The sequence below is a fragment of the Nannospalax galili genome, unplaced genomic scaffold, assembly GCF_000622305.1.
Source record: "Nannospalax galili isolate Female #2095 unplaced genomic scaffold, S.galili_v1.0 scaffold1679, whole genome shotgun sequence".
Lineage (NCBI taxonomy): Eukaryota > Metazoa > Chordata > Mammalia > Rodentia > Spalacidae > Nannospalax > Nannospalax galili.
The window spans coordinates 240,959-252,133 of NW_008342927.1; the positions used below are offsets into that span (position 1 = coordinate 240,959).

At 49.5% G+C, this 11,175-nt stretch overlaps 2 protein-coding genes across 2 annotated transcripts in view; both read right to left on the reverse strand.

Moving 5' to 3' along the window:
- The window catches only part of Rdh5 (retinol dehydrogenase 5), a 10,540-nt gene extending 8,344 nt beyond the window's left edge, over positions 1–2,196 (reverse strand). The window contains 3 exon segments of the mRNA XM_008838992.3: positions 224–441; positions 443–483; positions 629–2,196. Coding sequence (XP_008837214.1) covers positions 224–441; positions 443–483; positions 629–938 — 569 coding nt within the window. The 5' untranslated portion in view covers positions 939–2,196.
- A 76-nt stretch (positions 2,197–2,272) lies between these two features.
- Positions 2,273–7,932, reverse strand: Bloc1s1 (biogenesis of lysosomal organelles complex 1 subunit 1). Its single transcript, XM_008838995.2, has 4 exons — positions 7,817–7,932; positions 7,041–7,113; positions 2,998–3,130; positions 2,273–2,469 (listed from the first exon to the last, which is right to left on the reverse strand). The coding sequence occupies exons 1-4, from the start codon at positions 7,875–7,877 to the stop codon at positions 2,359–2,361; spliced, it is 378 nt and encodes a 125-aa protein (XP_008837217.1). The 5' UTR covers positions 7,878–7,932; the 3' UTR covers positions 2,273–2,358.
- Between the last annotated feature and the right edge of the window lie 3,243 nt (positions 7,933–11,175).

An 11,175-nucleotide genomic window follows, 5' to 3' on the forward strand; every position in this document is an offset into this window, starting at 1 on the left:
GACCTGGGAGATGTAAGACAAATAAACCCTTTCCTCCCCAAGTTGGTATTGGTCAAAGTATTTTGTCACAGCAATGAAGAAAAACTAAGACAAAACTGTAACCTGTTTCCTCTTCAGTCTTCCATGTTGTCCTCATCTGCTGGCCCATACCAGGTGCTGATGTGTTTGCTGAGTGGGCTCCCCTCCCACCCCAGGCTTGGGACCTGAAACTGTGCACCCTTACCTCAGGCTTTCAGAGAAGGCCTCCAGGCCAAACTTGGAGACACAGTAGCCCCCTCCATTGGCTGCCAGGTGACCCAGGACACTGGTGATGTTGACCACCCGGTCCTGGGCCTGCTGTAGCAGGGGCAGCAGTACAAGGGTCGCCCCGATGGGACCCAATGTGTTCACGTTCAGCCCTCGATGGAAATCATCTCTTGTCAGCCATGGTGTGGGCCCAGTTGATACCAGCCACACCAGCATTATTCACCAGACCAAAAAGCCCTGTGGGGAGATGACAGACACAGGGTGGGAGGGTTGAGGTGAGACTTTCCCATGTCTCCTTTCCCAGAGGATTTGAACAGTGTTCTCCCTGAAGCCCCTGTAAGCGACTCCTGGGGCTGCCATGCAGACCAGGTTCCACACTCACCTGCTTCCCCAACGTGTGTCTCTACCCACTTGGCAACCTGCTGGACACTCTGGGGATCAGTAATATCCAGCAGGGCTGTGTGGAGGCGGGAGGAGGCCATCTGCTGTAGGTCTTCTGCCCCAGAGGGGGTCAGGCAGCTGGCCAGTACTCGGAAGCCCCTCTGGTCCAGTCACAATGCCAGAAGGTGTCCAAAGCCTGAGTCACAGCCCGTGATGAAGATGAAAGCATCGCTGGCAGGCAGGCTCTGCCAGTCTCTGAGCAACCACAGCACTGCCCACAGCAAGGCTCCCAGCAGCAGAGGCAGCCACATGGCTGGACCTGGTGCTCTGCAGGTGGCAGCCAAGGCTGGGCAGGAAACTTGTCATTTACCGTCCCTCAAGCCCTAACATCTTAGCTAGAAGAGTCTGGTCTGAGCAGATTGAGAAACTATCTGCTTGGCAGATGACTGGCAAGTTACAGCTTATTGTGCAAAACAGATGTGGGTAAACACTGTCTTTGTGGCTAATGAACTAAAACCAATGAGCAGGTCTCATGTAGACCTGCCATGTGGGAGCAGAGGGACCAGGTTTGCCATCATACCTTCTCTCTAAACGAGGAACACCTAAACTCTCTAAATGCACCCCGAGACTTATTTTTGGAACCATATATGGGCCAAGAGCTCTGTGTTTCAGGCCTGGTGGCCTTAAACTTGCTGTAAGATGCTGAGCATCTTCAGTTTATATCTGAACTTATTTTTCCATTTACCAAACTGGGTTAATACCTACCAGAACTACCTCAGTGTTGTGGCAGATCAAAGGGATAATGTGTGAGGACAATACTCAAAGCTTAAAGCTTGTGCTATCGACATACATCATCCTATCTAGTCTCATAGCACCCTCTGCTCCCGACACCCCACTTACCTCCTCTGGGGAAAGCTGTCAGGTATTATTACAATGTGTGAAGTTACTGCTTTTGCTTCTGTTGAATAGACTTTGCTTCTGGTCTGCCCAGGCTCCACACAAGTTACAGCTAAGACCAAAGTCTGGAGTGGGTGGACTCCTGTGTGGAGCAGGAGTGTTAAGTGTTTGTGTAATTGGGGGAGGGGGTGGTGCTGAGGAGGAGGAGCCAAGAGGCTGGAGCTTATCTGGCTGACAGGAATTTCTGGCAGGTCAGCTCTGCACAGGCCCACTCTGGGTTTTCTCAGCCTGGGCTGCTGACCTGGAATAGATATTCCTGTGTCTCCCAGGATGTGGGAACTGCCAAGGGTGGCAGCTGCCTTTCTCTGTGGGTGGTCTTGGACCTGTCATTCTTTCTCAGTCTTAAAATGACCCCAAGAATTAATCTCTCATCTGGCCCAGACTCATGACACTGCTTAGTGCTAGCCTGGGAGAAGCCATGAGCACATGATGAGCCAGAGCCAGAGCTGGGGACCAGATCTGTGCCCAATCTTAACACTCCTCTTCAGGAAACTGAAGTTCAGGAGTGGGAAGCTTAGAGCAGAGGCCACTCAGGTTTCTGTGGAGCAGTGTGGGAAATTTGCTCCTTCTGTTTAGCCAAAAGGCATCTGCACCAAGGAAAAGGGCTGGGATATAAGAGGAAGTACATCCGTCCTCTACCAAAAGGCAGTTGTCCCACAGAAAAACCTCTGTTCACTACCACACCCCATAGAACAGAAGTTGTATTTTATTCATGGCCCATCAGTCTTCCTCCAGTCCCTGTGGGTGAGGTGAGGGGTGGGATGGGGAGGGAGGCTAGGAGGGAGCAGACTGCAGTTGCCCTTTGTAGATGTATTCCAGTGCAGTGGCAATGGTGCGCATATCCAGCTCGATGCTCCGAGCCCAGTTCTCCACATCCCCGATTTCCTGGGAAGAGGGAGAGAAGGTTGGAGGCCACGAGTCAGGGTGGGTAGATTATGCTTCCTAGTCTTGAGATCACTAACTTGGATCCACCAACTGCTTTACTTTTTGTTTTGTTGTAGGGTCTTGCCATGCTGCTCAGGCTGGATTCAACTCCTAGGCTCAAGCTACTCCTGCCTCAACTCCTGGACTCCAGCCTCCAGAGTAGCTGGTACTACTGTACATGTACATACCGAGGATTTTTCTGACTCCCCGCCAAGGGAGGGGTTTTCCTTTTCAAACCCGGGGTTTTTTTGCCCCCCCCCCCCCCCCCCCCCGCCCAGTGCTAAGGATTGATCCCAGGGCTCTAAGCATGCTTTGTGTCACTGAACCATATCCCCAGCTCCAGCTTTTATTTCTCTTTTTTAAGCTTTTCTGACACCCGGGCCTAGATCTGGGACTATCTCCACTTCTTCCTTAACCCTGAGTCTGAGATGACCAGACTGGAGATAGCTAATTGGGCTCAGATAAAGGCAATGTGTTGAGTGTGCCCACCTTAAGTGCCTGGTTGAAGTTCTCCACCATTCCGATCCACTGGCCAGTCTGCTTGGCAAACTGGGCAGCCTGGACCTGTAGAGTCTTCACTTCATGGTCTAGTTTTCTCTGGTTCATGTAGGCCTGGGCCACACTAAGGATTGGAGGAGGGGAGGAGATCAGCTCAGCCAACTCATGGGGAGTGGTCTTCAGGGCTAACAGTCTGTTACAGTGGAGGGAGATCAGCCAGGAGTCAGGGCTGGGGAAGTCTTGGGATTCTTGCCTTTCCTGGATGAATGCAGCTCCTTCCTCTGCTCCCAGGGTTCCCAGGAGATCCAGGTTGGGAGCTAACTAGAAACATACCACCTCTTATCCCCTAAAGGAGTTTCTGCAGTTGAGAGTGGGTAGGGAAGTTAAACTGGGGCGACATCCCTGAGGAAGAAGCCGGGAGGGAAAAGGGGGCGTGGGAAAATCTAGCAGGGCTGGAGAGATGGCTCAGTGCTTAAGAGCACCGGCTGCGCTTGTAGAGGCTCCCGGTTCAATTCCTAGCACCCACATGGCAGCTAACGACTGTCTTCTGACCTCCTCAGGCATTGCACAACACATGCCGGCAATACACTCATAAATAAAATAAAAATAATTAAAAAAACAGAGAGGCTATTCCAAGAGTTATTGGCTTCCTACAGCGCCCCCCCCCCCCGCCTTTTTTGAGACCTCCCTGTAGCCCCAGCTGGCCTGGAACTTGCTATGTAGACCAGGTTGGTCTTGATCTCACAGAGATCTGCCTGGCTCTGCCCCCTGAGTGTTGGGATTAGAGGCCAACCATTACGGGTCCTCAGGGTTAGCACACAGAAGCTGTGGTCCAGAGGGGCCCCAAGGCTCTAATTCACATTGAAAGCAGTACTTGGTATGTTTAAGAGTCTTCTACATGATACTGGTGTTTAAGGAGTGAAGGGGTTGTGGAAAGAATCTGAGGCTTAGCACCTTGAGAGGCCTGGAGGCTACTGGTGAAGGTGCAGCCTCTGCCTGCAAAGGAGACTGCAGTATATGGAAGATTCGAGGACTATGGGATGTCTACCAAGGGCAGTGGCAGGTGTGGTGTGAAGCCAGCCTGCGTCTGAGACAAGTGCATGTGCTGTGGATGGCAGAGCCAGAGAAGTGGAGCTGCCCAATCCCTGTGGAGCCCAGATCAGGAGTGAATCCCAGATGTCTATGCTGCTGGACTTTGGTTCTGCTTAACTGTGCTCTCGTACTTCCCTTTTGAAATAAGGTACTAACTTCTTTTGCATTGTACAGGAGCCCACAGATAAGAGACTTTAAAAAATATTTTATTATTTTTATGTGTATGAGTGTACCTGCATGTATGTGGGTGCACCCATGTCATACAATGCTGTGGAGGTCAGAAGAGGGCTCCGGATTCCCCTGGAACTGGAGTTAAGGATGGTTCATAGCCGCCATGTGGGTCCTCTGCAACAGAAGTCAGTGCTCTTAACTGCTGAGCCATCTCTCCAGCCCCAAGACTTTTAAAGTATTTGAATTTTTTTGGTCAGGTGTGGTGGTGTACGTTTTTAATTCCAGCACTTAGGAGGCAGAGGCAGGTGGATCTGTGTGTGTGGATGTGTGTACGCATGTGCCACAGTGTGCATTGGAGGTCAGAGAACAACTCTTTTTTTTTTTTTTTTTTTTTTTTTTTTTTTTGGACAGGGTCTCCCTGTAGCCCCAGCTGGCCTGGATTCACTATGGAGACCAGGCTGGCCTCAAACTCACAGAGCTCCACCTGCCTTTGCCTCCCAAGTGCTGGGATTAAAGGCGTGTGCCACCACACCCGGCAAAATTTATTATTTTTTTATGCGTATAAGTGTATTACCTTCATGTAAATGCACCTGTGTTGTACAATGCTCATGGAGGTCAGAAGAGGGTGTCGGATTCCCTGGAACTGGAGTTATGGACAGTTGTTAGTGGTCATGTGGGTGCTGGGAATCAAACCTAGGTCCTCTGCAAGAGCAGACAGCGCTCTTAACTTCTGAGCCATCTCTCCAATCAAAAGTATGTGGATATTTTAGAATATGGGACTTTTAAAGTTGTACTGTTTTATATTGTGATATTAATATCAACATCTTATCTTGGGGATAAGAAATGGAAAGGTTGCTGTGTAATAGTAATGTGTTTATGTGTCAAGGTGATAATGCGTCAATAGTGCTGGAAAGCTTCAGTTGTCAACTTGACATACTGGGGTAGAAGGAATCTGTTGTGGAACTGCCTCCATTGGCTTGGCCTGTGGGCATGTCTGTGAGGCATTTTCTTATTTTGAGTGATGTAGGAGGTGCCAGCCCACTGTGGGCAGTGCCAACCCTGGGCAGGTGGGCCTGTGTTGTATAAGAAAGCAGGCGGAGCACAAGTCAGAGGAACAAGCCAGTAAGCAGTGTTCCTCCATGGTCTGTAGTTTGGTTCCTGCCCTGAGCTCCTGCCTTGGCTTCCCCTCCATGATGAACTGTAAGCTGAAGGTGAAATAAACCCTTTTCTCTCCCATTGATTTTGGCCAGTGAAAGGACACTCCGAAAGGCGCCCTTTTTTGAGACAAGATCTTATGTAGCCAAGGATGAACTCAGTTTCTATGTGGACGAAGCCGGCCTTGAACTCCAAATTGTCTTGCCTCTACCTCCCAAGTGCTGGGATTACAGACATGTAGGCATGTGTCATAACACCCAGCTCTCCCAGTCCTCCTACACTGATGAGTGAACATGAACACACAGACACACACAGACACAGACACATACACAGTTCCACTCTTCTGCTCCAGGCAATAATTCTTCTTTTTCTCTCAATCAAGGTGTGGGCTGTGGTTATTACTATCATGAGTGTTGCCTCTATCTTCCACCAGTGTCCCCCCCCCCCCCGCCCCAGCCCCCACTGTAATCACATTCTAATTGACTGATTCCCTATTCCTAAAGCTTTAGGTCAGGAAGGAGTCTCCACATCCGGTTCCCGCCCTCTGGAATGTGTGGGGGCTGAGGCGGCAAAGGGCTGAGGGGGGATGGTGTCCAAGAAAGTGGGCAGGGCACCTGACAAGGACGGAAACAGACTGAGCCTTTGTTTCATTTTCTGGGTAATAAGCGGGTCTGTGGGCAGCAACACAAAATCCTTTCTAATCTGGATTTGGCTTAGCTGCCTTCTAAGCTTAAAGTGGGGTGGCCTCTAGCAAGGGAAGAGAAAATAGAGCAGTCTGGCCAGCCTCACATACTGTAGGAAAGGAGGCGCCAATGTGGGAGCACTGGGAGAAGAGAGTTGTCTGGAGAGAAATGAGACCAGAGGATCCAACCACATTCTTTCCCCTAATCTACCCCCAAGATGAGTAACAGAGATGTCCCCAGCCCCTGCATGACTCCTTGGGGTGACTCAGTCTCTGGATTCACAACTTGCTTTGGAGTGGAAGGCAGAGTATGTGCCTCTTTTATTCCTGTAGTGTATCAAATCACCATCTGCACTCTTCTGAGTCACACAGGGCCAGGAGACCACCTTCTTTTTCCTTCTGGAATCTTTAGCTATTACTGGCATTCTCATTTAGGATTGGGGGGAGGTGTCCCTGGAGATGCAGGAGGAAGGGAAGAGACAGCCTGGTTCTGTCACAGCTCTTGACATAGGTTCTACCCTCACCTCTACCAGCTGTGCCATCTTTCCTGCCAGCTGTTCCCCAAGCTTGCCAGAGGGAGGCAGAGAAGGAAAGGGGGTAAGCTGTGGTGAAAGAGGTGGACCTCCCTCCCACTGAAGTGACAGCTGGACTTGGGAGGGTGGCCAGATGGCATCAAGTTGTGCCAGGGAAGTTAGTGTGGAGAGGGGGGAATTCTGGTTGCTTCTCCAACCACTGCAGCTGCTTTTCCCTCATGCAATGTTAGGGGTCAAAGCTGACTCAAGTCTCTCTTCATAGAGTTACACTAGGGGGAAGGGGTTGGTCAGGGGAGTGAGTGGGACACTCAACCCTGCAAGAGGATCCAAGGGCCAAACTTTGTCTAACTGGGGAGGATGGGTGGATGGCGGGCACTGGCGTTAAGGGAAGGGATTCATACCCCACATTGAGGTGATCCACCAAAGCTTCTGTCAGGCAGGTAGCTGCAGTGATAGCCTCTCGCCTCCTCTTTTCTGGGGCGGAAGAAAAGGGATTGGAGTGTAGACTTGGTAGTTGAGAGGTGGTGCTAATGGGCCCCCATCCATTCTTTACTATTCCCAGAACAGCCAACTACTGTCAGAAGGCTAGGCTAAGAGCACCTCGAAAAACATAAAAAGTCCCTTTCATTTTAGACATGAGGAACCTGGTACCGAGGGGAAGGGACTCAGGGTTACCGGCAGCGACCAGGGCTCCTCCCAGACACTCTTTCTCTACTATTTTGGACAGAGGATTGATAATTCCAGGATTAACGGTTTTAGGAAAAAACAAAACAAAACACTCCACCACGGTATCGGTGGCTTCAGGTCCCCAAGCACCCAGTTTCCGGGAGGTCCCCAACATCTCCCCGCTTCAGGGGCGTTCCTTCCCACTTCCGGGATGGGAGGACTGGACCAATAGGCACCGCGTCCTGAACAGGGGGCGGGGGCTCAGAGGCCGCCCTCGAGGGACTGGGGGGCCTTGCCGAAGGGACCCTAGGGATGGATGCCCAAGAGGTCAGAGCCGGTTGGCGAGGGAACGGAATTTCCAAAAAACGCCACCCCTACTTCCCCCTCCTGCACGCTGCTGGCCCTCTAGCCGGCGCCCTCTGCTGGATCTGGGCAGCTACTCGAGGTTAGGGCTCCGGGCACAAGCTAGGCCTGGGCCGGGGCGAGGCCGTCGCCGGGACACTGGGCTCACCCTGCAGCTCCTTGCGTTCATTCTGCTTGGCCTGGTGTTCTTTGAGCAGCCGGGACAACATGGTCGCGTGGAGCTGAGCCAGCGCCGCCGGCTGCGGTAGCCGGAATACACCTCGGCTCCCGCCGGTCGGTCACGTGATCGCAGCGTCACGTGACACGAGCACCACCCTCCTTCTGAGACGTGGGGGTGTTTGCGGTGAAACTCTAAATGGGCCAAGGAGGTAGAGGGCCCGCTCACCCATGAGCTCTTTTATTTTTATTTTTATTATTTATCTATTTATTATTTATTTATTTATTGTTCATTCATTTATGACTATTTATTTATATTTAATTTTATTTTTTGGTCTTTTTGAGACAGGGTCTCCCTGTAGCCCCAGCTGTCCTGGAACTCACTCTGTAAACCAGGCTGGCCTTGAACTCACAGAGGTCTGCCTGTCTCTGCCTCCCAAGTGCTGGGATTAAAGGCATGCACCACCACTCCTGGCTTATTTTTAAAAAATGTTTTATTATTTTTATTTTATGTGTATAAGTGTATTGCGTGCATGTATATGAGTGCACCCGTGTGGTGCATTGCCTCAGAGGTCAGAAGAGGGCTTCGGATTCCCCTGGAACTGGAGTTAAGGACAGTTCATAGCTGCCATGGGAATCGAACCCAGGTCCTCTGCAAGAGTAGTCAGTGCTCTTAACCTCTAATCCAGCTCTTCAGTCCCATGAGCGCTTTCCTTTAGTGGGCACTCACTCTTCTAAGTTAGAAGAGCTTTCTTTAATAGACATAGCGCAGAGCCAAGGAACACACGTCCCCAGGTTGGTGTGTTCCAGCTGTCGCTCCCGGTTCTATTATTGGGGCCGCGGAGGCACCATGCACTCATTGAAATTCTTTTCCTTCTCTCGCCTTACCTCCAGACAGTGCTGGCCGGTTCGCAGTGAATCCCCAGCTTTCTTCCCGGGTAAGAAAATGGTCTTTTCCAGCCCTCCTGTCTTCTCACCGCTCCTCCCGAGGGGCCTCAGCTCTGGGGGATCATGTAGAGAAGCGTTTTAGGCGGTTGGAGCAGCTCTAGGAAGCTTTGTTAATTTTGCAGACTGTGAGTGGTGAAAGTGCAGTTTCATCCCGGTCCTTTTGTGGTCAGGGAATGCGAACCCATTTAAATCTTAGCAGAAGCATAAGTGCCACTGCCAAAGTGGAAGGTAAATTATACAACGCCTCTCAGCCGGGGAGGAATGCTTCCAGGATTGATTCCAACGAGAAGAATTATAAACACCATCTATTTATTGCTATTGGTACAACGTCACTGTTTTTTGTAACTTATTTAAAGAAACTGGTGTGTTGCTCAGGGTGGCCAGCACTCCGGATCCTCCTGCTTCAGCCTCCCAAGCAGCTGGGCTTGCAGGTGCATTACAAGTGCAAATCATATGGGGTAGTTTCTAAAAATGCCTTCATCTAATGGTATGGTACTGTAGGCCTGTGTGGAGGCTGAAGCAGAAGAATGGAGAGTTGCTTGGGTTACATAGCAAGACCCTGTCCCCCTACACCTAATAAAAAAAGCCTTGACCCCAGATTTAGTAAACAGTTTCTCTGCAGGGTAGTGCTCAGGCTATAAAAAACTACTCAGGTGATTCTTAAGCGCATACAAAGTCGAGAAACATTTGACTAATCCATGTCTAAGACTGTTTCCCGCTTTGGCATTTTCTCATTTTCTGATTCATCTGGTTCAGATGAAGTTGACTGCTTGTGTCTACTAGCAGGGGAAGGATAAACAAGTGTGGCATGACCTAGAACATTCTTCTTGAATTTTCTGAATAAGAGTTGAGAGTTACCGGACTGGAGATGACTCAGTGGTAAAAAGCACTGGCTGCTCTTGCAGAGGACCTGGGTTCCATTCCTGGCACCCACATGGCAGCTTGCAATTGTCCGTAACTCTAGTTCCAGGGGATCAGACACCCTCTTCTGAACTCTGAGGGCATTGCACAACAGGGGAAGATATATGTACCACATATGGTTACAAATATACAGACAATACACTCATACACAGAGAAAATTATAGAATTAAAAAGAGTTGAGAATTACTGATTGTATTAGTCAGGGTTCGCCAAAGAAACAGAACCAGTAGAATGAATATATGTATAGAGATTTATCAGCTTAGCTCACAGAATAGAGTCCGAGCAGCCCAATAATGTCTGTACCACACCGAAGAGGCTGAGAATCTGTAGTCACTCAGTCAATGAGGCTGGATGTCTCAGTAGTCCCAATGTGGCACTGAAGGTCTGACAATTCAAAAAGATCAGACAGTCTTCAGTCTACAGCAGCAAGATGAACTCACCAGTGAGAGAGAAGGCTAGCAGCAAGAAGCCAGGTGTTCTCCTCTGCTGTGGCCTTTTATACGGGCTGCTATCAGAAGGTAACACCCACATTTAGGGTGTGTCTTCCAGCTTCAGATGATCCAATCAGGAAGATCTCTCTCATTTCAGTTAATCACAGATCCAATCAAGTTGACACCCAGGTTTAGTCATCACACTGATCCACTGGTTCATTCAGCTATTTTAAAAATTACGTTTAATTCCTGTGTGTGTGTGTGTGTGTGTGTGTGTGTGTGTGTGTGTGTGTGTGTATAGAGCATATATGCTATGGTGTGCTATTTATAGAAGGGAACTGTATATTCTGACAGACGCATCGCCATAAACAGACGAGTGACGAACATGCTATGGTGTGCTATTTGTAGAATGGTACTGTATATTCTGAGAGACGCATAGCCATCAAAGGATGAGTGAGAAGAAGCATACAAAATGGTTAAATGACACATTAAGCAGAATTTCATTGAATGTCAAAATAAAAGTTTAAAGCCAGGCGTGGTGGCACACACCTTTAGTCCCAGCACTCGGGAGGCAGAGGCAGGCAGATCTTTGTGAGTTTGAGACCAGACCGGTCTACATAGCGAGTTCTAGGCCAGTTGGGGCTACAGGGAGACCCTGTGTCAAAAAGACAAAAAAAAATTAAAACATTTTATTTTGAGTTTTTATTTGTGTTTATGTGTATCTGTGTATATGTGCATGTGATGGCCAGAGCAGGGTGTCAGATCCCCTGCAGCTGGATTTACAGGCAGTTGTGAACCTCTTGACATGGGTTCTGGGAACCAAACTCAGAGCCTCTGGAAGAGTAGCAAGTGCTCCTAATTGCTATCTCTCCAGCTTCTCAAAGTAAACTCTTAAAAATTATTTTCATTTTATGTGTATGAGTGTATTGCCTCCATGTATGTAAGTACACCCATGTCTTGAAGTGCCTGCAGAGGTCAGAAGAGGGCTTCAGATCCTGTGGAACTGGAGTTAGGGATGGTTATTAGCCACCATGTGGGTGCTGGGAATCTA